The sequence below is a fragment of the Falco punctatus genome (genome assembly GCF_963210335.1).
Source record: "Falco punctatus genome assembly, chromosome: 2".
In the NCBI taxonomy this organism is placed as follows: Eukaryota; Metazoa; Chordata; class Aves; order Falconiformes; family Falconidae; genus Falco; species Falco punctatus.
The window spans coordinates 63,197,422-63,224,458 of NC_137581.1; the positions used below are offsets into that span (position 1 = coordinate 63,197,422).

General features: G+C 38.8%; 1 protein-coding gene across 2 annotated transcripts in view; it reads right to left on the reverse strand.

Annotated features, from left to right (window-relative positions):
- COL4A1 (collagen type IV alpha 1 chain) overlaps positions 1-27,037 on the reverse strand; it is a 125,817-nt gene that overhangs the window by 18,696 nt on the left and 80,084 nt on the right. Inside the window, exons 16-42 of one of the 2 annotated variants that reach the window (XM_080375526.1) lie at positions 25,624-25,668; positions 25,348-25,401; positions 24,829-24,870; positions 23,850-23,943; positions 23,159-23,194; positions 21,429-21,593; positions 19,555-19,650; positions 18,506-18,589; positions 17,744-17,814; positions 14,904-15,095; positions 13,926-14,094; positions 13,580-13,672; positions 13,377-13,481; positions 11,766-11,863; positions 11,324-11,474; positions 10,874-10,987; positions 10,308-10,475; positions 9,669-9,758; positions 8,941-9,093; positions 5,956-6,054; positions 5,775-5,864; positions 4,781-4,920; positions 3,761-3,887; positions 3,576-3,656; positions 2,722-2,820; positions 2,158-2,208; positions 81-266 (exon numbers count right to left, since the gene is read on the reverse strand). In XM_080375526.1, the coding sequence (XP_080231652.1) occupies positions 81-266; positions 2,158-2,208; positions 2,722-2,820; positions 3,576-3,656; positions 3,761-3,887; positions 4,781-4,920; positions 5,775-5,864; positions 5,956-6,054; positions 8,941-9,093; positions 9,669-9,758; positions 10,308-10,475; positions 10,874-10,987; positions 11,324-11,474; positions 11,766-11,863; positions 13,377-13,481; positions 13,580-13,672; positions 13,926-14,094; positions 14,904-15,095; positions 17,744-17,814; positions 18,506-18,589; positions 19,555-19,650; positions 21,429-21,593; positions 23,159-23,194; positions 23,850-23,943; positions 24,829-24,870; positions 25,348-25,401; positions 25,624-25,668 (2,893 nt within the window). Of the gene's footprint in view, positions 1-80; positions 267-2,157; positions 2,209-2,721; positions 2,821-3,575; positions 3,657-3,756; positions 3,888-4,780; positions 4,921-5,774; positions 5,865-5,955; positions 6,055-8,940; positions 9,094-9,668; positions 9,759-10,307; positions 10,476-10,873; positions 10,988-11,323; positions 11,475-11,765; positions 11,864-13,376; positions 13,482-13,579; positions 13,673-13,925; positions 14,095-14,903; positions 15,096-17,743; positions 17,815-18,505; positions 18,590-19,554; positions 19,651-21,428; positions 21,594-23,158; positions 23,195-23,849; positions 23,944-24,828; positions 24,871-25,347; positions 25,402-25,623; positions 25,669-27,037 lie in introns of both variants that reach the window. The other variant, XM_080375527.1, reaches the window with a different exon arrangement.

Consider the following 27,037-nt stretch of genomic DNA (forward strand, 5'->3'; position numbering starts at 1 on the left):
ATGCAATACTGATTAATCATTAATTAATTAGGTGAGCTTTGCTTAACAGCAGTACATTAATATTAAAGATAAAGAATTACCTGGAAGACCAGGCTGGCCTTGGGGTCCTCTGTCTCCTTTAGGGCCCTCAATTGCACTTCCTGGTAGCCCAGGAAGACCTTGGCTTCCCTTAGGACCTGGTGGACCAGCATATCCTGGTTCTCCTTTCAGGCCTGGGATCCCCGGACTTCCTGGGGATCCTGGAAAACCCACATCACCTTTCGCACCTAAGATTTGAAACAACCCCCAAAACACGGTTAGAGAAAGAATCACAATCACTGAAACCTTCTGCCTTATTATCTACTCACAGTAAACTTTATTCCTTAAGAACCTTGCCTTTATACCTTTGTATAAAAGTGCAAAACTTTAGGAAAACTGTATTATTCTCCACATGACATAAAGTATGAGGAAAAGAGTAGTTAAACTGACATATCTTTTCTTAGCTAAACTGATCACTGGACTATTTTAAATCACTCTAGAAACAGATGAACATTCAGCATCTCTGTATGAGTCTTTACAGAAAGAATATAAACCCCCTAAAGCCTTACTCCATTACAATTATTATCGTCACAGCTGAGTAATGGATGTTTTGCTTGACTAAGCATAAAAGGACTTGCTCCTGGAGAAAAATGGAATATGTTTTTTATTAAGATCTAGATTTAGACACTTAGTACTTACCTTCAGGCTTGCACAAATAGCTAACATTTGCAATTCGGTCAAATTTTAGATCATGATTGAGCAAAAAAGTATATAGATTAGCTGGTGTAAGTACAATAATAAGAGAAAATGTGTAAAGAACACTATCCTTGGCTCTTTGCCTAAGCAGAAGAGGGTCTTTAAATCCTAGACTTTTTGGAACTACAAAATACTTGGAACACAAACTATGTCAGTTGGATATCTCTTTACTCTAAAATCAGATATTTTTAAATGAGCTGTGCTGATAAAATGAGAGAGATGGGTGAGGTGAGAAAAATGCTCTCATAATCTAGCATTCTACATACCTTACTAAGCTATGATTGGAAAATTTGCTTATTGGAATAAGTTCTCTAACGTTAGGGCTTTCGCAGCAATTAATGACTGTTAATTACTCTAAGATGGTAAATAAAACATATTCTAAAAGCCTGGTTTCTCATTTTTGATTGTCCACACAAATTTCCTGTATTTATAGAATGAATGAGTGAGGTCAGACATTTTAAGCTATGTAAGTTTTTCAAAATCTATCATGTCATGTTAATTTCATACACAAACTAGTTGAATCTTTTCTGTTTTCTGAAAGTTTAAAATTGAAAAGCCTTTAACTGCATCCACTTTTGTTTATCAGCAGCACTTTGATATTTCTTCACTACTGTATCTATTGCAATCTATTGTCTAGGACATACTTATTTCATAAAATGGAGCATGGTGCATTACAAACACTTTGAACAAGCTCTGACTCAAGCCAATCAAGCCATTCTCACAGCACAGTGTAGTGATGCACTTTTGCCAAGACCACAAGTGGTCTTGAAATTGTGATAGCTATGTGCCTGTACCCAAGCTAGTAAGTCCTGGGTCCAGGCAATAACAATTTTCAGTAAGATCTCATCAGGTCTCTGCTGTCCTTTGCACCTCTGCACCATGCTCCCGTGCATAGCTTAGACATGCTCTGCTGAGCTATACAGAGTAACTATTTTAGCAATGAATAAAATTACATCTGGGCTGCACAACAGACTTGGGTAAAAAAATCACTGCAGTATCCTGGCCATGAAACTATTATGCTTAGCTGTTTGGTGAACAGAGCCTCGCTAGATTTTGATTCTTGCAGAATTAGTAGGAAAACAAAAATAATTGGAGTCAAAAGCACAGCACACAAATACAGGAGTTATTTATATTACCTCATCACAGCACAGCTTGCAATAAATTCCACACTATGAATAATTACCTATTTTAGGGCATATCTAACTCATGTCCAAGATGCTGCCACTGTAACAGAAATTAGTATTTGAGCCTCTCAGAGTTTCTGCCTACTCTGAAAAGGTATAGCATGTAAAAGATTGAAGTATAAAGTATTTCTGATTTACAGAATTACGGTTATAGTCTGTTGGGAGGGACGTTTGCTGCTTGTTTAAAGAGGTGTTTTACCTTTATCTCCCTTTGCACCGGGAAATCCTGGAATTCCTCTACCTGGAATACCTGTAATATAGAGGCAGCAAAAAATTAGAAGATGGGACAGTACTTAAGTTTAGCCTGTAAAGAACAAAACTCTATTAAGCAAATATAAAATCTAAATAATTTTTTATGCAAAAGCTCTACAGGGCAGAGACTGTCTTTGTTGTGTATTGGTATTGTATGTAGCACAATGCATCCTGTATGACTGAAAATCATACCCTAAGAAAGCTTGCTCCATTATTTCACAGCTAAGCTACAGACTGAATTTAATTCCAAAATTCACCACTTCTTTAAAGTACTGCCAGCTTTTGTGGAAGAAATTCTTTCAAGACTGATTAAACACAGTTGTTCATCTAAATGATCAGCTTTACAGTGATGGATGCTAGTCAGTAGTTTGCAAGACACTACACTAACTTTATTTTCTAAGGTTCCATCCAAAGTACACCAAACCCAGCACGCCCCTCTACCTGCTACTCTTGTGTAGCCTGTCTCTCTGCATTTTTGTACCCCATAAAATTAACATGACAGTCACAGTACCTTGTTCACCCTTGGCACCAGCTGCACCTGGAATCCCATCATAACCTGGTTCACCTTTCTGTCCAATGGAACCAGCAGGACCCGGAACACCAGGTTCACCTGAAAAATCATTGCCATTGTCATTTCACCCAAGAATCGTCAGACTTTTGTTTACACATTTTCTTCCTCTAAAGAAAAGCTTGAGTCACTCTTTTGCTTCCACAGAGACAAAGTAGATACTGCGCAATGACTTCAGTGTGACTTTTCTCTGAGGTTACTTCTGAATTAAATCAGCGTGAGACATGGCTCAAGTGTTACAGATTTTAATATAGCTAATTATCATGAATCTCAGTGAGTGTACAGTGCAGGAACTCCAACAAAGACTTGTAAATAGCACAGCCCATTGTCCAATGAGTTGATGTGTCCTGCAGCCAGTAAACTAAGAACACAAGGCTCCAAGTTCAAAAATGCTACACTCGTAACAGCAATGGACTCACTCCCCTCCTTACTCTTTCCTCTTTAACATCTGTGTAATAATGCTAATGTGGTGATTCAGGTCTGGGCCTATGGATCAACTTTATTGTTTTTAAATGAACTCAGAAATGAACGAACTAATGGCTATAGCACCAGTCTTGTGGAAGGTGGTAAAATCTTTTCCACAAACAGTGCAAAATAGGTATTAGCCCCACACTACACTGACTTAGATTTACTTGGGAAACAGCACTGTCTATTTTTGCTTATGAAATGAACAAATGTGCCATGAAATAGATGAGCCAATATGAATGTAGAATGCCACAGTATTTGTTTCAGCTAGTGCCTGGAGGTGATCAATAAATACTTCAAGTAGCATTTGGCGTTTTATATCTCTTATCTACCTGGTTCTCCTTTTAAACCTGGAATGCCACTTAAGCCAGGAAGTCCTTTTTCACCCTTTTCTCCGTGGCGGCCAGGGCTCCCTAAAGAAAGCAAGAAGATGTGAGTTTATATGCGGGATATTTAGTTTAAGTTTCACATTACTTTTCCTCCGCCATTTCTGTTTAATTAAAGCATAAACACTTGCCTGGAAATCCTGCCATGCCAGGGGATCCTTTGGGACCTGGGGCACCGGGCATTCCAGGAATTCCTGCACTACCCTTTTCACCCTTATCTCCAGATAAACCTGGACTACCCGTTCTTCCTGGTTCTCCCTAGAAGAAGCAGCACACATTATAAAATCCACACATTAATTCTGAAACAGCTTTTTCTGTTTGCAATGGTAGATGTCACCCCTCATCCATCAGACTTACAAAGAATTTCATTCTTTTTCCATTTAGAAACAAAGTAATTTAGGATTAAATTTTGCATTAAATTCCACTATCAGAATTATTGACTTTTCTAGCAATTGCTTAATACCTACATACAAAAATGAGTAGTTTTCTATGCATTTTATGACAGTTTTTACAAAGTCATTTCCAAATTAGCCTCTTAACTTACTTATTATGCTTAATCACCTTCAAAAAATATTTTTTTAAGTCTTCAGCAAGTTTGATAACAACCAGATGAGTAAGTTTTATTTTTACAAATTTTACTTATAAATTCGTGATTATTGCCATTGTATAGCTAGGAAAATGAATGTGAAACAAATGAGAATCCATTAGAATACTACCAGAGATTCAATTAACTTTACAGACAGTATCAATACAGTTCTCTTTTCAGTAGTATCTGAGCATTTAATGGTTTGTTTCAGCTTTCCAGCAACTCTGTGAAAGTACAGAAACGCTATTTCGGTGTTATTATTCACTCTGTAAGAAGCCCTTTGCACGCACTTACTTAGTATTTTAAAAGTTCTTCCCCTCTGACATTTCTAGCACTGTAAATTAGCCTATTCTGAAGAGACAGAGTAAGAACGAACCCTGGAGATAATGGTCACATCAAACAGAATGCATTTAAACCCATGCATATGCACAGCTTTCAAATTTCTCATCAGGTATTTAAGTGAACATAATAGAAAATATAATAAAATAGCTTAAAGGCCAACAGCGTCTTTTCAAATTAAGTACTTGGAAGAGACAGACAATTAAATCCTTAGGGGTATAAATACCTTCTCACCAGGAGACCCTGGAAAGCCAATTCCAGGAAAACCTGGTGCTCCTTTGTCTCCTTTTTCACCTTTTTGGCCAGGGAACCCTGGTGTGCCTGGTGAACCTGGTACTCCTGGCAGACCCTTTTCTCCAGGTGTTCCTAGCAAGAGAAAAGGAAAAATGGGTGTATCAGAACTAGCGGTACCCTAGCAGTGTTGATAGTCATTTCTCAGTGTTGTCTTAGCTATTCAGAGCTACAAAACCAATGTAATTCACTAAAACAGCTAGTAAATTAACTTTTGAAATTCACCGTCTAAATGGGACTTTTTATAGAAAAGCTCTCCTCATAAGGAAAGGTTGTAATCCTGGATTCAGAGTAAACAGAGCTCTTGCTAAAAGTATGATTTGAACAGAAGTTTACATTGATTTGAATAGTTTCTAACAGGAACTCAGTGACAACGGGACTCTGCTGTAGCAAATTATTCTGTTCCTCTTTACCATTTCAGTTTTCACCTTTGATTTCCTAAACACGCTAGGCACAAGGCCATCTGACTCCAGACAAAGCTTCCGTGTTAAGATATAGGTTATTCTCCATTCTATTCTTTACCAATCCCCTCCACACCATCACTCTGCTCAGACCACTACAGTCTGTGATTAACATGCAGCACGCAGCAACTTACCGAACTTTTTAGAAGGGGGAAAATACACAAGAAGTTTAATGCTTCTTAAGCTCACACGCTAGCAGAGACAGACAAACAGGTTTGAAAAACTGCTGCCTGTGACAAATACACAAATCCTACATATCCAGCTAAAGCCTGTGTATGTAAAAACTTGGGAAACCATCCTATTGTATATCACAACAGGCTTGAGAAAGAAATGTCCCAAAAGCCTAAAGTTCACACACTGCAAACAGTGCAACTGTTTAGTAGATCCAACCAATAAATATTCCATACAGGTCTCTGTTCTATATTCACTTGAGGGAAACAATAGGAAGGAATTCCCAGCCATCAGTACCTGGCAAACCCATTTCACCAACTGATCCTTTTTGTCCTGGAATTCCTGGATCTCCTGGGTACCCTGGGGGGCCTGGATCACCTTTTGGTCCTACGGACAGCGGAGAAATTAAGAGTCCCATTAGTTAAAGAGGTTTTAAATACCTGATGAACAGTCTCTCTGTTGCTAGCTTCAGACATACCTGGCTGTCCTGGAGTACCAGGTTCACCATCCTTTCCTGGAATTCCTGGTTCTCCATACTCCCCGCGTAACCCTTTTTCTCCTGTTGCTCCGTGGTCCCCTAGACACCAAGCAAACACACAGAGTGAGATCAGTTTTATCAAAATTCACTGTAATGTCATGTAATAATCCTTCTAGCTAATTTTTGATCACTGTTGCTTCTCTCTGCTGAACAAGGAAATAGCTGAATTCAAGCTTCATAGATTGTATAGTAGAGTCACACTTCAGTAAAACACAACTGTCCAGTCACTAAACCAGTGCTGAGAAAAGGCTGCAAATTATTACGATTTTACAGGTGTCTGTGCAAATTACTAGTCAGGTTACATCTTTAAAAGAAGTTGCAAACAAACATGTGTTTGAGTTAGATTGATGAGTTACTTCAGAAGTGCCAGACAGTATCAGGTTTTAACAGAAATGATTGATTTGACTGTTCTGCTGTCTAAAACGGTACATGGGAAGAACCAGTTCACAGCCAGAATTTTGTGTTTCCTCAGTCCTATCTAATGTTAAAGCATCTTCACCATTCCACAAGGCTCCACCTCTTATCCTGTGTTGTGCCTCTCTCCAGCTTTACAATCCAAGCTTTTTGGTCATAACCCTTTCTGTTAGTGTTGCATATATAGTACAGGACTACAGGTTACTGACGATAGCTCACTGAATGTTTTTAAGTAAGTGGAATTTATTAAAAACATCCCAAGATTTCAAAACCATTTTTTTTTCATTAAACATCAATGACAATCTTCTGTAAAAATACTGTACCTTTTCTGCACGGTTTGTATTTTAGAAGCTTTACAAAACATTACTGTGATATTCATGCCTAGAGAGATAAAGGCAGCTAACAGATCAGCAAAGTTATGGAGTATAACTAGGTTATTTTTCTCTGCTGGTACTAAGTATCTTTGGGTTGAAAAGGATGAGATGGGCAGAAAAGCAGCACAAATTTTCAGGCTGCGGTCTGTCTGGAACCTACTCTTCCAGGTTGTGTGAGCCAGGCCAATCTGTAGACTGTGTGGTCCGGAAAAGGTAGAGCATACAAGTTTGCAAGCATGCATTATTAGTACTGGAGAGATTAAGTTAGAAACTAAAAGAAATGAACCATTTGAATTTCTGAATTTCTCAGCAAAGGCTCCTTTATATGCATGTATCCAATGTGCCTAATTTGTATTTCTGGAAAGGAAATACAACTATTTAGCAATCAGTCCACCTACAGGTCAACAGTAGATAAGAAAGTAATGAAAAACAGCCTATGTGGATTTGTTTTAAAGCTTTTCATACCACCATATATATCAAGATCAGAAACAAATGAGGAAAAATTAATCGAGATGAAATCTTTATAGGCTGGGAACCTCATCAAATACACAAGTGCTCTCAGACACTGCATCTCAGCTTAGAGGCAGATCCACTCCACACTTGCTCCTGCCCTCCCCTGCAGTCCCTGGCTGTCCAAGCTGGGAGGCTCTGCCTATTCACATGCCTAGGTTTCTCTGAGACTCAGCTGGGACAGATGAGCCCAGGTCTTCTGACAAGTAGTCAGGACATGGAGATATGAGATACCCAGAGGAAAACTCTCCTGTTCCCACAGTCCAAATATAGTATAGTTATTGGTGACTCACTGCAAACTGGAAAGGAGTCTCAAGTGCTCTGTTCTGGGCCCGAGAGAGAATATATTGATGAAATGTACAGATGACACTAAATTGGAAAGGCTTTGAAAAGAGGACAGGATTAGACTGCAGAAGGATTTTGAAGAGTTGGAATAAAGGTAGAAAATCAATATCATAAAATTCAAAAAGCACAATACACCACATATGTGGTGGTGGTAAGTCAAAAGCATGCATGCAAAATGAAAAATGATTGCATAGGCAGCAGTTCAGAAGTAAAGGACTAAGGATTACAGCTGATCACAAATTAAGTTGGCTGTTGTTTCAAGAAAAGGAAATTTCTTTCTAGCAGGCCCTGAGATGAAGTACTTCACTTGTTTCAGCAAAGTGCACTCTAACAAGGATGCAGCCAAACTGGGGAGAAGTCAGAAAGAATAACAAGAATGATAATTATTTCAGAAAACATGATACACAATGAAAGGAGGAAGGATTTGGCTGAGGGAAATAGAAGGCTACCTGATCTCGGTAGCTCCCTTCTAAGCCCTACACTTCTATTTTAACTAAAACAGTTATCGTTTATTTACAAATTTTTATGCAATTTAGTAATAAAAAGTAAATCATAATTAAAAAAGGACAAATACATATATAAAAATACACATTATTTTTTCTTTGAAAAAACCCACCCAGGAGGCAGAATGATCTTAAACAACTAAATTTCCATGTAGTAGTAAAACTAAAAATCCAAAAAAGAATGCACTGTCTAAAAAAAACTAATATCTCTACCACTATTAAGTATCTAAACAGAAAGCTGATTGCCTTTCTCCTGCATATTTCCAGATGTTTCTAAACTGACATAAGTTGATCTTTTGGTACCAGTGGCATACAAGTGCATCTTTCCTGAAATTTCTTCAGGTCACAGAGAAACATGCGTGCCAAAAAAGGCTGCCCACTTTTTCCTGCAGTATCAGTTGGCCTTCATGGCCACAACAGTGTTTCCACTATATGTTTTACATGAAAGACAGCTTTTCTCTTCTGGCAAGCTCTGGTTTCTACTATTAAAATTTCTTTTCTTTTCTTTTGAAAGAGTTTTCTGATAAAATAAGTAAAATGGATTTTGTAAGAGCAAATTGAACCTCTTCCATACAACCAAAGCCTTTTCTGTCTGTGATTAATCTTTGTTTCTATGGAGTTGAACGATACTGGAAAAATACCTGCTTTTGCTGCGCGAAATTCTTTAATCTTATTTTTTAAAATGTTGTATAAAACATATACAACTGAACTCAAAGCATTGCTGTTTAAGAGTGTATGAGTGTTAATTACGCTTATGCACAGTTCGAGACTGAAGTTACCTTTTTCTCCTTGATCTCCCTTTTGGCCTTTGAGACTAACCATGTCCATGGTGTCCATCGTTCCAGGTTTTCCTGGGAGACCAGCTTCACCTTTATCTCCTTTGACACCAGGATCACCCTGTGGTCCAACTACACCTTTGAAACCTTGGCTACCTATAAAGGGATAGCACAGAATATTATAGTGGCATATAAAGCTTCGCAAAAATATTTAGTAGGCAACAAGTGAAATCAGCTATTTATTCAAATTTTGAGCACTGAATACAATGCTCTAGAACATCTCATTCATCTTGTACCAAGTTATTCTATATCAAGACTTCACAACAGCTCTGTCAAAAAAGTTGGCATATTTTTCCCACTTCACAGCCATTAATTTTAGAGTCTCAAAACAACAGAGACAGGAGTTTGGCAGTAATACAGGATTTAATGAAGACCTTCCTGGTGGCTTTTTATAATTTCAAACACAGTATTTTTCTTGGAGCAGTATCTATAGCATCCTCGCACCTACAATGTTGGAGAGTGGATCAAAAATCTTGCTTGGTGCCCAAATACATGACTGCTTCTAAGATATGGCTTTCTAAATTACACTATTTTAACTTACACAGAAGTTAATTGACATAAAGCATTCTTTAGGCCAAGCATACTCCTTACATTTGGTTATTTACAGACTTGACTTCTGCCAGGAAAAAGGTGGATTTTACAATTTTGATTGTGAAAAATCTCTCTCTCACCTTTTTCACCAGGCAACCCCGGATCTCCAACTGGTCCAGGAGTTCCTGGCAACCCAGGAGTTCCCATAACTCCCATTTCTCCTTTGGCTCCTGAAACCAAAGTGAAACAGTGAATAACAGAAATAAAACAAGCAGTGTAAAGAAGTACAAGAAACAGAGTTATTTACTCTCTATCATATTAGGAATTGCCCTAATTAAAGAAGAATGGGACATAGAAAATTATTAACCTAAACAGCCTGATAGAGAAAACAACAGTAAAAATAGTGTTATGAAAACCAGGATGAAACAGTTTGTAATGGGTTTTTGACAAATTCTTAAAACTTCCTATTACAGTAAACAATACTGTCACTAACAAAGGCATTATTAAAACCACATTGTGTCACTGAAACCATGCAAAATAATCCCCTTTTATTATTACAGGCTAAAGGCTAGTTCCTGCAAGTTGCTGGATTTGATCCACCAAAGGACTTTAGCAGTTCAGCTACACGTGCCCAGAGCTGCCTTACTGACGTCAGCTCATGTGTTTTCTCAAGCTTGGGCTGTTTGATGGATCACTTTCTAACAGAGTACAAGGGCTTATGACCACAACTTAATAAAACAGTTGTCAAAGATGCTGGTTTCCGAAGGAAAGACATTTACCTGCTGATCCTTTCAGCCCAACAGCCCCCTGCGGACCTGGCAGGCCGGGTAGCCCCACAGACCCTGGCACTCCGGGCTGGCCCTGGCTACCTTTATCCCCTTTTGGTCCTGGCATATCTAGGCCTGGGACACCAGGGAAGCCCCTTTCTCCTTTTATTCCAGGAAATCCTGGGAAAAACAGAAGATACAGGATTAGTCCTAAACAGAGCAGAGACAACATTAACAAGAATATCTGATAACGTCCACCTGCGGTTCGGACACTATATGGCATGAAGAACGAAGACTCAAAGCCAGACAGCAGAAATAGTCCTAATTTTCTGAGTGAGGCGTTGATCCTGTATATATTATCCATCGATGACCCAAGGGGACTGAACAAAAAGCTTCTCAGGAGGCCTAGCCCTGTGTTTTGGACCAAACAGAGGAGGACCACTGACATGCCCCCGCCGTGCACCCCCACCGACCTCACACTGCACAACAGCTCACGAGCAACACTTTCACCAATGCCAATATCCATTTATGCCGAAAGTCCTCTCCTAAGCACCATCATGGGAGTATTTTTCCCTCACCTGGTGGTCCTTGGGGTCCTGGCTGCCCAGCAGGTCCTGGTGATCCCTGCGGGCCCACCCCCGGTGCACCTGGAGAGCCTGGCAAGCCTTGCAGTCCTGGGAGGCCAGGGTCTCCTGTGGGGAGACAGACACACAGGCTGAGCGTCCTCCAATGTTGTTGGAAATCTTTCTTGCTGAAGATGCTAGACAAGGCAATTTGGAAGCACCAGCCCAAGAAGACCTCATTTCGGTCTCTAATACCTCCCACCCAGGCTTGGAGGAAGGGCTGCTCTTTGCAGCTAGCATTCATTACCAGTGGTTGGTAGGAGAAAACGAGGAGAAGGAAAAAGGGTGATTCCCTGAGATATCAGTAGGATATTTCAGTGGTGAATAGACTTCTTGCTACATCTGTAGGGGAGTGCCTTTAAAAAGATATAGAAATAGAGATCTGCATTTTTCCAACGACATTACCTCTGAATCCTTGCTGTCCAGGTATGCCCGGAAAGCCTTGCTCACCACGTAAGCCAGGCAGTCCTGGATTTCCCTTTTCTCCAGGGATGCCAGCAGGGCCTGGAGGGCCTGGCAACCCCTTAGGGCCAGGTAGACCTACACCAGGTTCACCCTAGCCAAAGAAACACAATAGACATCAAAACCAAGAATTCATTCACTGAGTGTATTTAAATCACTCAGATGCAGAGCGCTATACATGACTTCAAGGGGGAGCCGTAAGCCCTTTAGCTTTAATGTCAAGCATTCATCCATCTGCTCTGTTCCTCTGTGTGCACAGTGGAAAACATAAGATGAAGGGCAGTTTGGCCAACATTATTATTATTTTTTTAAAGAGCAGGATCTTTGCACACATTCCTGTTAACATGGGCAGTCACAAGTAACAGTACCAGCAGCTGACACGTACTTTTTGACCTTGTAAACCTGGTACACCTGGCAAACCATCCAGTCCAGGGGTTCCCGGAGTCCCCGGCAGACCAGGCGAACCAGGCTGACCTTGGAAACCTATAAAAGAAATCAAAACTCACATAGTTACTGACTCTGCCTGTAAATGTCCTCCGCTGTTTCTTCAAGCCTCCAACTGAACTACCTCACAGGGATAAGTTTAAAAAGGTCTGTGTAGTCTTCATGTCAAACTTCTAGAGATGCCAGCACCCAAATGTCTCAATAGAGATTCAAATGCTGAGCTTCGTGCAGCATTTGGCTTCTGATGAGGAACAGCCACCCAGAAGAAATAAATGTTGAGTGTCTCCTCTTAAATGAACAGCTTTGTGGGTTCATGTCATTGAGAAACATCCTGTCTGCAAAACTGGGTTCCCAAAGTCTTCTCTAAAAAAGGCAACTTAACGTGTGGGGCACCAGACTGAGGGATGCACAACAAAATCCATCTGCAAATCAACACCTTTAGTTCTGTAGGCGCTGCGTAACATTCTTACACACGCCACTGTGGGCTGCACACAGAAGGTTTCTATGCCACAACTGGCCCGTGCACTGCACCTTGGGAATGCAAGAAAGAATACACACAACATTCTGCAAATCACTTGGAAGACAGCACTCACTCAACACAAGCACACACTGAACAAATTGAGATGAAGCTCCTCTCCCAGGCAAAGGTCTCATGGAGTGGGAAATCCAGCTTTTAGGCTAAGCCCCAGGAAAGGCACTGGGCAGAGCTGAATTCAAGGAAAAGTCCCTGAAAGAAATGTATTTGATAGGCCATCCCTTTCTTACTGGCATCAAAGAGCATACAGAAACCCTTTTCCAGATACAACCAACCTCCTCCGTTCGGGTTCGTCCCACATGAGCCTTGGAGGAACTAGAGGTGGTCACAGGTAAAGATTTGCCCTTTCTCATTATTATTTCTGACCCTCTCAGTTCACTGATCTGTGGAATAATACTAAATTAAATAATAAGATACACAAGAATTTTGGGTATTGAGGTGGCTGCTGAAAGCTCAGTCATATAGTTCTAAATGAGTAGCAGCACTATGAAATACATCTCCCCAAAATCTGTAAATAGAGTATGAACACCTAGACTCCCTCTAAGTTATGTGCATACTCTGACAATGGCCATGCAGTGAAGACTAAACTTATGCTGAATGAGCTGGTATTGTAACTAAACCACTCTCAGCCACCTGGGACACAGCAGAGCTGTGAAGCTCCGGCCAAAGAATGTTATAGTTACATCAGCACGTTTTTTGGACCAACTACACACAGTGCTTCATCTCTCAGAAAGGTCATCTCATCTCTCAGCAACCTCAGTTACTGCAGTGTAATATGTTGTGCTATATCACTTTTCCATTCTGGCAGTAGCTTTGATACTGTCTGTATCTGCACCGCATCACTGCACACAGCAAGTGTGTGTTGAAAGTATGCTTATTGTGGTGCTTGTGGAATTTTGGAAGGGAGGTTCTTCAGCTGCACCTCCCATATCTCATGCAGGCATGTCTGGATGATATTACAGGCCTCCATCCACACTCAGTTACATCAGCTTTGTTAGATGGCTAAATTTATCTTACCTTTGGGTCCTGGAGGTCCAGGGAACCCTACACCTGGCAGTCCAACAGCACCTTTTTCTCCTGGCAGACCGGGTCTACCTGGAAGCCCAGGATTCCCTTTGTCACCTTTGCAAGTCAAAACAAGACAAATGTTAATACAAAGTCTAGCTTCTGGGGAACAGAACCATTATGATCATCAGACAAAGATTAACAGGCTACTGTACCTTGGGGTCCAGGGAAACCAGGTGGCCCAGGGAGGCCATCCGCCCCAGGAGGTCCAGGGAGTGGTACAGTTCGTCCTGCTTCACCCTTTGCTCCTGTGAATGTAAAAATGTATTAAGTACAGGAAGTGATGAAATTAAACAAGGGAATTTAATTAAACCATCCCATTTGGCATAAGAAATTCTTCAAGAAAATTTCCCTCAAAAAGCTGCTATTATACTGCTGAAAGCAAACACAGATTTAAATTAGAAGGTCTTTATTTCAATCTTAAGATCCAGTGATCCTCTAAGTTGTAACACTTAAGGGGTATGTTTATTTTCAATTTTTTTAAGCATACAATAGCAATACCTGGAAGGCCTGGTAAACCTGGGGTTCCAGCAAAGCCTCTGTCTCCTTTGTCACCAGGTAATCCTGCAGTGCCTATCCCAGGAGGGCCAGGAAAACCTCTTTCACCACGTACTCCAGGGAATCCAGGTTGGCCAGGGGGACCACGTTCTCCTTTCAAGCCAGCTGTACCCTAATTTTTGGAAAGTATAAATGTAATTCTTGCCTGATTGGCAAGACAGAACATGTCATTCTCTTTCTTTGAATATTTTCTAACTTGGATTTAGCACAGGTATCTGTAATGCTGAAGAAAGTGGACTTTTTATCACTGAGTTCAATGGAAACAGAACTGGGGTCCATATGGAATAGCACATGGAAATCATACCTAGTATTCAGTGCAGCTAACTGGACATGTAGGCTGTGTTCCCAGTGGTGGATCTGGGAGGACATGTGAGCTCCGCATTCAGCTCCACATCCATACCACACTGAACTCTCTATTAGAGCAAGACTTTGAAGCATTTGTTTTCACAAGAAAAGTATGCTAGAACAGAGTTGAACCTTGTCTTAACAATCTCTACTTGGATAATTGCATTCCTTCAATCATCTCCAGATACCAGCTAAATCATCCACACTAGTTCTCACCACCGAGCTGTAAGAAAGTGAAAAAGGAAAAAAAGCATTGTCCATGCCCACAGCTTTGTGGGGGAAGTAATCTTGTTCGACAAGTAAAAGGAAAGGGCTAAAATCTAACTCTGAAATAGTCTGTTGCTGAAGGACTGTCTTCTTCACTGGTTCCAAGGAAAATGGAGTCTTCCCCTGAGCAAGAATGAACTACTCAAGATAAGGACAAGATGTGGACCAACAAATGACCAATGAACATAAAGCATGTCTAGGGCATAAAAGCAGATGAATTCTGGCCTGAAAGATGGAAGGTATAGGACAGTATGTAAACATAATAAACATACAGCAGGACAATATGTAAACATAAAGAAACACACATACCGATGCTCCTTTTGGACCCTGGAGACCTGGCAATCCATCTTTTCCTGGTCTTCCTTCTCTTCCAGGAGTACCTGGTTGTCCTGGGAAACCAGGATCTCCCTTTTCACCTTTCAGGATAGAATCATAAGTAAAATCTCCTGGTTCTCCTTTTGCCCCAGGACTGCCCATAAGTCCTGGAGTGCCGGGGGGCCCCTGAAATTTTATAAATTCAAATGTCGTCAGTTGCCCTACCAACACTTCAACTGATACAACAGAAAAAAAAAAAAATCAGAAATTAAAGACTAGACCGAAATCAAGTAAACCATTAAGTTTTCAACTAAGGAGGTCAAATGAGAATATTTTCCAGGACACAGCAGTGTGACTAAGGAATTAATGCACATTGTCTTGACCATTTTGTCATTTATCATATCACAGGTGTATTATTTTAGATGGTGCACATAAACTTACACCACTTACACAAGAACTAAAGGCCATGACACCACAAAACTACTCTGAATTTTCAACGGACTATCCACTGGCTTTCAATTATGCGCATTTATACAATATCAGCATCACAGTAAATGAGGCTTTTTAAAGAGGTATTTCAGAGTTAAAGTGTCTGCTCCAAACTTTAAATACTGAATTCTGTAACTGTGGAACCTATTTCCCTAACAGAAATGCAACAAAAATATCTCTACAAAAATTCCATGATAATTCACAATACCAGCAGTAGTACCAATACAGGAAAATGACACAATTCCATTATGCAAAGACAAACTCAGTCAAACTTATAGGGTTGAACTGCTTATACAAGCCCCACCCATGATTTTCCTTCTTTCAAAAGCTTTTAAATCAACTAATATTCATAAAATACATAGCTTGTCCATGAAATGAAATTAGTTGTCTTAAACAAAACTCAAATATTATTTGCACAAGAGCTAAAGCTGAAGGCTGAAAGCTTCTCCCTGGGTAATTTATTTATGACATTTAGCTGAAGCAAATACACGTTCCCCTTCATTACTAATGCTCATTGATTTTGTACAATTAAAAATCACAGCCATTTGGCACTATCAGAATACCATGCACATGCTCAGAAAAGAGTTTTGTAAGGTCTCCTGTGAAGAAATTATCTACCTAATAATACACTATAGGATTTCCAGAATGCCAATTTTTCCCTACATAATTTCTGGGACCTAGATGAAATTTTCTCACAGGAACAATGTGAATCAAAGCTAGGGTAGTAAAGCACAAACTTCACGGGCAATGTCCACTGCTTATGGCTGATGTGTGCCCTCCACTTAAACCTCAACCAGAATACGGCCAAAGGCTATCCTTCCATTAGCTTCCGTGGGTCCTGGATCAGACTCTGATGCTCTGGCACGGCTCTAAACAATGTGAGCTCACAAGGCTGGCCTCTATGTAGTTTTTCCAAGCTAAACTATATGCTGGATCACCACCTGGCTGAACTTTGTGGAGCAAAACAAGTTTAAAAGCATTCAGAACAGCAGCCAGTCCTTGTCTGATGAAAGACATGAACAGAACTTAAGAGGCAATAAAAGGAAAATATAAAGGTGTGGCAAAACATGTGGTGAGAACAAAATGCAGACACGAAAAAAGCTTAAATACATTAGGATATCTTTTATTTTTCTCCACTGTTTCTTTCACAGATCCCATTGGCATTATAGTAAATTCAGTCACTGAGTGATACAATCTTGGTTATCGTACTGGAAATAGAGAATGGATTCCATTTCAGCTAACTCATTGGCTGAATTCAGGCATCTAGGCTTTATTATACTCAAGGGAAAGAAATAGATTCCTTGATTAAGGAATTCATACAGGTGGTTGGTTTAACTTCTGAAGGTGCCTCTCTCACACCACTGGTGATAGAGGGAGCTTGAGTAACTGGTGTGTTAAAGGCAGTGCACATGAATGTCACTGGGAAGTTATGTTGCCAAAAGTGATCAGCTGGAAGGAGAAAACAGCTTTGGGGAAAAAAGTCTGGGAAGACTCCGACAAACTCAGTCTACTTACATTAGAAATGGTGTCAAAATCCACGTTACACTACAGGAACATGTATGCTAAGGTAGGTCTTGACAGCATACCACAGTGTACGTAGGGACACTCAAGTGAACTCTGACAAGATCAAATGTAGTTGTGCTAGTACAGTGCTCATCTAGGAGTAATTTGTGTTACATTTTAGACAAGTGATATGCTTATGACTGTTCTGCTTCTGATAGCCGGCCTTACTTACTGAAAGCTATGTTGCGCTGTGTCAGCAAAATTTCAAGTGATCATATTATCAGTGTACTATCCACTTTCACAGATTTCCTTTATTTCTTCAAAAGTACTTAGCTTTCCTGATAACTAATTATGTTTTATGGAACATACTGCACACATCTCAAAACTCAGACAAACTGCCAAAGTATACTGCATGCTAATATTAGACTGCTTACGCTACACTAGATGGCACTGCCTCTCTCTCAGTATATATGTACACAGCAGCAAAGAGTTATTGGAAAGACTCGTGAGAAGGTCAGGGCAGACCTGCATCTATTTGCTGTGAAATCCTACTTTTTACCCAACTCCACTGCTTAGCTTGCTCAGCCAGAAGGTCACGTGTCCTGCTGACTCCATATGATGGGCACACACAGAAATATAACCCATTTCTGACAGCTTTTTTTAACTCTCATAGCTCAGCCATGCTGCTTCCTAGTTTATTTTGCTAGGCATTGTTCCTTAATTTTATCATATCACTGTGCTGGTCTCTTTTTAAACAGAACTATTATACAACCACATTGACAATAACATGTTTTTTGATCACATCTCATAGGACACATAGCATTTGGCAAGGCATTACTTACAGGTACCCCTGGAAGGCCATCAAGTCCAGGTAAGCCTCTGTCACCCTTGAAACCTGATTGTCCTGGAAAACCTTATCAGAGAGACAAAAACACAATTCTGTTTATTACATGCTTTTACAAATAGCTCATTTCATCTGAATTCTTTGTGACCCTTCTCAAAGTGTCTTATTTCATCCCCAGTCACATCAACATAATGCTGCTAAAGTCAGTGAAATTGTCTGGATTCATGTGCTTATGTGCTATATGTGTCTGCATTCATAAACTCAGAAGTTGATTCATTTGACTTAGGAATGAATTAACCTTACTATTCAGACCTATCATGTAACCATTGCAGTCTTGAAACTACCTAAACTTTATTCATTTTTCTTAACAGCCACTAGAACAAACATTAGGTACAATATCATTGTTTGCATGTGGCACTTCTCTCATATGGCAGCAGAAAAATAGCTTTTTTCTTTTTTTGGCTAGGATTGGGAATGTATGTATGGGCCGCTGCCAAGCCTGGGCACATAGGGCAAATGCTTCCCACATTATTTTTCACTTTCCCAGTCTTCTGTGAAAATATTTAGGCCACAGTCTGCAAAGAGCCTCCATTGTGGCATATTTGGAATCAGGCCAAAAATAGGAATATTCCATTCTCCTTTCACTAGTTTCACAAATAATTTCATTAGTGGGACAAAAAGTAATTAATTTTATCATATATGTTGCATTTTTAGATTTTAGCCTACGTAGTTAATTCTCAGGTAGTTAATGAGTTTTTACCTGCTGGACCTGGTGGCCCTTGTGGCCCTGGAAGTCCAGGTGGTCCTACTTTATCACACAAGGCACAGGATTCACCTTTGTCACCTGAAGAAGAGAACAACAAAACAACAACAAAACTAATTAATAACAATGAAAGGATTTTAGACAACTGCAAGCAGGTGAATTCAGGGGAAAATGTCAATTTAATACACTACATGCTGAAAGAAAAAAACCACCAAGTGTGCTACTTCTAATTACACGCTTCAAAGAAAATTTATCAGCAAACTGATATTCAAAATTCTTTAAAATTTTTAAAGGAATGGCATGAAAATCAACTTAAGTCTTATCCTAGGGATAATATGTAACAGAACATTTAAAAGGGACCAGGCTGAAGAGGATCAAAAAGATGAAAAGAAATATACACTGGGTATAGAAGAAATAAAAAGATTAAAGCAGAAAAAGGAGAACCTCCATAGTCACTGCAGCTTTGTAGTTTTAGCAAAGCAGTGAGCCAAATGAGATGAGGAAGGATCAACCACTGTGTAAACGAGTGCAGCTTATTTTTTTATATGTCCATTTAGTCAATGCTGCAAAAACACATGGTCGACAGTCCTATTTATAGGTGTTACAATTTTAGCTTCAATCATACCCATGGCAATGATTCATAAACCATTTCCATTCCTAACTCATCTGCCTCTCCCTAATTCTTAATCTCAGAATTCACATCTTAAACTCCCATAAACAGTTCAATTTACACTTAGTGGGGCTATATTCAACTCTTTCTTCCCAGCTCCTGTTTCAACCCTGCGAGCCCTGTGTGATCCTTTATCACTTTCCACCAATGTGTAGGCTGAATGAAATGTAAGTGAAGTCTGTGTTGCACAACTCAATACACAGTATCCCTCTTTTACTCACCAAGACTCAAGAAACATCTTCCATTTCCATGAACTATTTGTTTAACTAACTTTAAGAACACTTTCACCAGATCCAGCCTAACTTGCTCAGCCTCTTTACATACCCAAGCTCCAGTGTACAAGCATTAGAAAGCAATCACTTTAGAATAGTATTACCTTTCTCCCCCATCTCTCCTGGAAATCCATCTCTTCCTGGAAGTCCAGGACTACCTGGTGCACCAGGTTCTCCCTGCTGGCATTGATCAATTCCATCTGTAATGGAAATGCAATAAAGAATATTGTTTGACAAACACAAGTTTCCACTATAGGGCTACATTTATGAATGTCCCAGCTGAATGTATCTATGAAGACTAATATGTCAGGATAGCATTTAACTTTTCTATTTGATTCACTTTGAAAAATTCACCTGGGATTCTGTATTCTGATTTCATACATACTGCTTAAGAAACCCCAAGAATTACACAGAAAAAGACAGGCTCTGCCACAGTAAGGCTGCTAACAACTTTCACATAAAATCTACTTTTATGTTAAGTTTTGGCTAAGAAAAGTACTGTTGGTGAAAAGTGGCTGGTTTGGCCCTGAAGAGAATAGAAAATATTGACGTACTGAATAAATTAAGTAAGTAGAGATTTTTGTACCCTGTCTTTTGTTTTCAATGTTTTAGGAAAATTTCTAGGTCACAAACATCTTGTTAACATCTATTTAACCTCTTCACACTGATCAAACTTTCTGAAAACAAAAAACTTCGTATGTTGGGAACTGAAATAGATAATAAACAACATTTATTTAGCAGGCTTAATATGAGAATACAAATTATGCTTGTTCTGTTTGATGACAGGTTCTGACCCAATACAGTATGACATCAGTTTGGACAAAGCCAGTAGTCAAAATGTTTGGCAAACAACAATTAAATGAAAACAAATTGTTTCCCATTATGCATTTGAAGAAAGCTAAAGAAGTGTCTGGGGAAGGAGCGGAATTAAGCAGTGACAGAAACATGTATGAAAAACAGGAATTGCTCTTACTTGTAGGGCAAGGTAAGTTTTAGCTATTTAATTCTGTATTCTAGGTGCTGGATTTTGTATTGCTTCATTGGCAAACAAAGCAACAACTAGGTAACATCAATCGTTTTTGAACAAAGTATTTTTGGTTTAGGAATTCCATAGAGAATAATGTCCCTTTCAATAGTTTTAGCCTACCTAAACTACTGTAAAAGGGAAATCATTCTTCATGTTGAAATGACACTTTAACTCACTGTATCAGTATCAACAACAGCAAAAGTTTTCTTTCAACAAAAGAGTTGAAACATCAGCTGGAAAGAGCTATCAAGCTTGGACCACTTTCATATGTACTTTTTTCATTTCTTCATTGCAGAGTAAAACCAAAACATTTTTCTCTTTAAAAATGCTTTATCAGAATCTAATTATACACAGCTGTATAATGCTGTTTCTCATTACTACTAATATGCATCTGTCACATCATTACTAGTTTTTCATTTACCTCCATAAAGCATTTGTTGACCACATTCTCCTGTAAGATAATTTCATTTTACAATAAAAACTTCTGGCAGACTAGTATTTCAGTCTGCAGTTCTTACACCCATTCAAACTGTTACATAGATTAGTACTGCTGACTTGTAAATTGTGACAGTGAACAGCCATCTTTTATGCCAAGAACAATATAAATATCTGTTATTTTTTTAATTGAAGATCTACAAATATATCTAGGTTGGAACATTAGGACACAGGGGAAACCAGTGTGTATTAATGTCAATTATTTTAACAAACTTTTGAAGAAATTTTAAAAACATTTATTTAGCAAAGAATCCTTGTCCGAGTAAGGAAACAAGCAGCTTGTTGCACTGCAGGAAAGTGTTTACTCAGTCCATTAACAACTCAGATATGTTTCTTCCACAATGCATATGGATTCTGATTATAGCTTTTATAATCTAGTCTCTTTTTTTCTTTTTTATTGCATTCAATGCGCATTATGGAGTCTCCACTGTGAAAGCAACCGAGTGCTTTACCTACCTGTTTTGCCTGGAGGACCTGGTGGGCCAGGCAACCCCGGGGGACCTGGGAAACCATCTCTTCCAGGGGGTCCAGGTAAAGCAAACCCTGGAGAACCCTTTTCACCTTTTTCGCCTCTCTCTCCAGGGACACCTGGAGATCCTATCCTGTCTGGAAGTGGTCGACCTTTGGACAGAGTAAAACATACATGAAAAAGTGACAAGTGAAAAGACAGTAACATTATCAACATGTTAGCTCCCATTACGTTTCAGAGAGAATTGAAGAAATGTTACTGCAAAATAAAAAAGGACTGTTTTTTCACTGTTGGTGTTTTGTGTAAAATTGAGATTATATACTCACTACAGCTCAAAGTAAGTCACTTTGGTTAGGTCCCTACACAAATACATATAGTCTGTACTAAGTGCCTTTTTGAGATTTAGTTGAATCAACTTTTGTTGGGTAGTCAAGAGTGGTGACACAAGAATTTATATATTACACTTAGAAACTATTACATACTTCCTTATCTTGTAATAAACCAAACCTTTAACACACTTAGAAAGAGACAGTGTACCTAAGAACTTTAGTAAATAAGTATTCAATACTAGCAGATGCTAGCAGATTTCAGGAATGCTAAAACCAAAACTGGTGGTAAGATTAATAAGCAAACAGCTAATAAAGAGAAGCAGTTAAACACCTAGAAAAAAAACCACTTAAGATCTGCTTTTAGCTATTGGTATAGTCGCACACACGTCTTCATACTTTAATGAGCTACTTCAGTTCACAACTAACCATAAGACTTGATCGCTAAACCATTTTGAGCCTTCTGCAACATTGCAGGAAGATATTGAAGTCACACAAATCTCAATTTCTGTAGGGTAATGACAGACTAAGAGCTACCATTCTTCTTGTCTTGTCACACAGAATTCTTTAGGGACTATTACAGCCTGCATTATATAGTTTCTCCTCCCTAAACTGTGAAAAATTTCCTAGAAACTATCTGACCCTGGCTCTCATTAATTCCTTACTTAGCTCACTGTCAAGATAGAAAATGTGAGCAAAGGAGGTAATAATAGTATCATCATGTGCCAAAGTCAGGTTTCCACAGATGATTTGCTTGATTTTTAAAAAGCAAATATCACAGTTTAGTTCAAACACATGTACATACACACAGAATAGTAGTGTTGTCACAGATGTGAAGATGCTAAGACTATGAAAAAGGCAACATTTGCAGGCAAAAGAAATAATTTCTATTAGATCAAATGACATAGCCAAAAAAAAGCAGAAACCCTTCAGGAATTACTTTGATCTAATAAATATTATTTCTCCCTGCAAACCTAGTTTTATTAAAATTATGAAAACCCATACAGAGCTGAAGTGAGAGAAAAACAAACTCTTTACATATAACATATGTACATATTACATACATAGGTACATATGCACATATTCACATTTTACAGCTCTTCTTGCCCAATGGAGCCATGCTCTCTGCGCTCTCACTGATGACCTGTGCACACTACTTCTTCATTTAAGCAGGAAGTTATCAGGACTGTACACAAAGAGCAAGGCCAGATCACATCAAAAAGATGAGAAAAGTCATCTGCAGGTGTGATTGGACCCCTGCAGAGACCACTGCCTGGGTGTTCTGTAAGTCAAGGCAGTAACTGGCAGCAGCTAAGGAGAACACCTCTCAGTACTCTTCACCCAAGAACAACACAGGAAAAAAGTGAACATCAGTGGCCATGAATTCATACCTGGAGGTCCTGGAATTCCTTGTATACCAGGGAAACCTTTCGAAAGAGAAGTTTTCATTTAGGTGATTAAGTCAGCAATGCCAACATCAGTGAAGTTTTAGCATATGTTATTTAAGTACACATTACAAGCTAGTATGCCCTGAAGCAAAGGTTAAGTTAAATAATCTATAGATACCTGCAAACAATACATTTAGGGAAAAGGCCCTGCTGTGTGCCATATTCTCCACTGATATTTCTTCAATAAGGTGAAGTCTGTAATGGTGAAACTGGGAAAGGGACTGCTCGATTTACTCTGTTTACTGAAGAATTTTGTAAATTATGCAAGCCAATTTTAAGACTAAAATTTAGCTACTGACTTTTTAACAGTAGTCTCAAGACTCTGCATTGTTACTTTCTTTATGCTTGTGTTGGTTTCCATCTTTCTTAAATAATCTCACTGGATTATTTAACTGCCATAAAAACAGATCCCAATCTATCTTTCTCCAATCTATAAATGAAAGCCAGTGTTATTTATGATGAGCAGAGGCATCCTACAAACTGCCACAAATAGTAATAACCTGAAAGCAATTAATAACTGAAACATTTCACTGTCACATAGAGCTCCTGAGCTCACAGATTGTACAACCTGAACTTACTTTAATAAGAAAACGAAAAGCATAACTCAATCAAAAAGACAAGAAAAAATACATACCTTTTTCACCTTTTTGGCCTTTCAGTCCAGGCAAACCTGAAACTCCAGGCTCTCCTTTTTCACCAAAGGTATCTATTGGTCCAGGATCTATAACCTGAATCACAGGACAAAGACTAGGACACTAGAAACATACAACTGTGCCTTCATTTGCATCTCCCTTGTGTTGACCTGATGGTACAGAGGCCATTTTGTTTTGTAATAACAATTTTGAGCAGTTTTGGTTATAATTGCAATTTCACTGATACATAACAACTGCCGTGGGAGGGTTATAGCTGTTGAGGAGCTACCAGAGAAAAAAGTATTTCTTATTCTGACAAAATTCCTTCAAATCAGTAGTAGCATTAAGTGGAGAGCTTTATAGCACCTTTCTGAACAAGAAAGATGCCAAGAAACCTCAGCGTGGTCTAAGCGCTGACCCATTAGGTTTCTATTTAACATAAATATTAAAATATTCTGTTCTCGCAATTTCTGCCAACATTGATACAAGCTTGACATATAGGATACTAACATTTACAATAAAATATTCAGGAAGTATGCACAGTTTTTCAAATCAAATCAGCAGATGCTGGGAATTTTCCTCCATGTTGGGGAAGCAGGACCATCAATGATCTAACTGTTGCTGACTAATGCTATTTTTTATTTGAAGTGTTCAAAAACTTACAGACTGTAAAGCTGACAGACTTACTCTTTCAAACTTTCTTTTGGATATTTTGTATGATTAACAATACCTATCATTTGCATAGTTGAAAATATTTGAAAATCATTTCCCTTGAGAGCTCCTTTCCCAAATTTCAAATATACTTAAAGACCCGTATCTAAATTCTGTTTCCATTAAGAAAAACTGAGGATATGACTGATTATAATGAGATCAGAACATGCATAGGTTTTCTTTTTTTCCTCACTGTTTGAGCACTTTGAATTTCACAAAATTTATATTTTCACTGAAGTTTAAAACAAAACAAGAATTTATTTTACTTACTCTTCCTGGAGGTCCTGGAAAACCTCGATCACCTTTGTCACCCTGAATCAAAATACAATTTACATTTTAAATCCAGATCAGATTTTCTTCTCCACAAAGTAGGATTTCCTTAGCAAATTAACACCTTGATGCAGATTCATACAAATTCCAAATGATAAGTACCCAGGCCATTACAATAAGCAGCAAGTAGTTAGCTTGCATGCCTGTACTGCCTTATACTACATAAAGAGAAACTGGAATTTTTCGTAAAGTACACTTGTACATATACTGGCTGGGCAAAGAGCTTGTGAAAATAAAGCTTGCATTAACCAATTCATATAAGATATGTAAACCAAGGATACCTATGCTACCTTAATTTTGACTTTTCCCAGTCAATGAGTGATGACTTCACAACTTAGTAACGTTCATTTAATATGGCTTTATGTCCATTTGTTGCTTTACTGCACATCTATGAACATGCCATACAAGCTCTTAACTCCACATTCTGTGTGATGGGATTCAAAGGCCGCTACTACGCACCTTTGCACCAGGCTCCCCGGGTCGTCCTGGAACCCCATACCCACCGGGCAAACCCTGTGTGTAGAAGACAGAAAAACCAGCAAAGACAAATATAGTTGCATCTTAGCCCTGGCAGCATCTAAGTTTTAAATTTTCAAATAGTCACTAATTCACAGAAAGCAACAACATCAAGCAAACAATTCAGATGGCTAGAAAATTTCAACCGTTTTGTAATACACAGACAGTTCTTTGCTTTGAATGTAAGAAACAGCACTGGAAATTCAGTAAAATACATACAGGTTCTCCTTTTGGTCCTGGTTCACCATCTTTTCCAGGCTTTCCCTGTAAAACACCAAGATCCACTCTGCTTAAATAGATGGCCACATACATGCAATGTCTAAACACGGTGGGTGAAACACTAGAACAAAACAATCACTATTATAATGCATTAATTGAAGCATGCTAACGCAGCCAACAGTGCACAGGGTATAAAGTAGGCAAATAGTGACTGCCTAGTACTTACATTACTTAACATCCTGCAAGCTGCAAAATTAAATAAAATTCTGCAAATTTGTTCCCAGATCCAGGAATAACATACAGATTTCCCAGTCAAGGAGGCTTTAAGACAAATATATCAACAGCACAGGAAACTGGAACCAGACCCAGAAACTTTTCCCTTCATAGCAATCCCTTCCTACATATATAGTCTCCTGCCTCACAAAACACTTATTCTAGGCATTCAATGGCTCAGTTTCAGCAGAGGGCTTGGAGAGTGGTCCCATATCAGATCGCATGGTAATCTAGTGGGAAAAACCACTTCCTCTAAAGTGAGAGTTACAATTTCAAATCACAAGGCAGATGATAACCTAGAATCCAAGACTCCCTTCTCCAGAACAAAATGATTCACTATTAGACCACTGTGTTATCTTAAGAGGGGATTAGATTTCCTTAAGATAATTAACAGGCAGATGATAAATTATCTAGATGGATTAAGCTACTTTTCAGCATTCCCTTCCTCTTCTTATGGACCATGAAGGGACTGGCACCTAGGCTTGTAGCCTAATCCACTGGAAACTGGCTTTTAGTTGGTGTCACAGTGCTTAGATTGTACGCGTATCATAAGTAATATGAATATTTCCCATAAACCCAAGAAAATGTATACACTTAATACGCAAAGTAACAGTGTATGCAATTCAGTCTAAAAAATTATCCTATCAGTTTAGGTCAAAAAAATCTGTCTAAAATAATGTAACTGAAGTATAAAAATGATACAACAAACATGAACAGGCACCAAAGTGTGCAGCTATGGTATTTTATAAAAAAGGGTTACAAGTAATTTTTAATGATCAATTAGAATTATGATCTGTAAAGTCAGGAGAGTCTTCAAATGTACCCTGTGATTGGAATTAATCATACGGTTTCATTCCATGAAACTAGAATATCAGATCTTAACATCTGTTCACCTTCCAAGCCTTATCTTAATTTCAGAAGTAGCTATGATTCCCTTGAACAGGAACAATTATATATAAAATATCTTAAAAAATGTATTCAGGGAAGTCTTTAGAAGCTGAAAGCTGTATTTTTGAACAATTCAAAATGCTCTGGTTTCCTCAACAAGCTCTAGGCCAACATTTCTCCATTCTTCCAGTTTTCAAGCCCTCATTTACTGTAAGAGTAAAAATACATACATGATAGCAAAGATAATCCTATC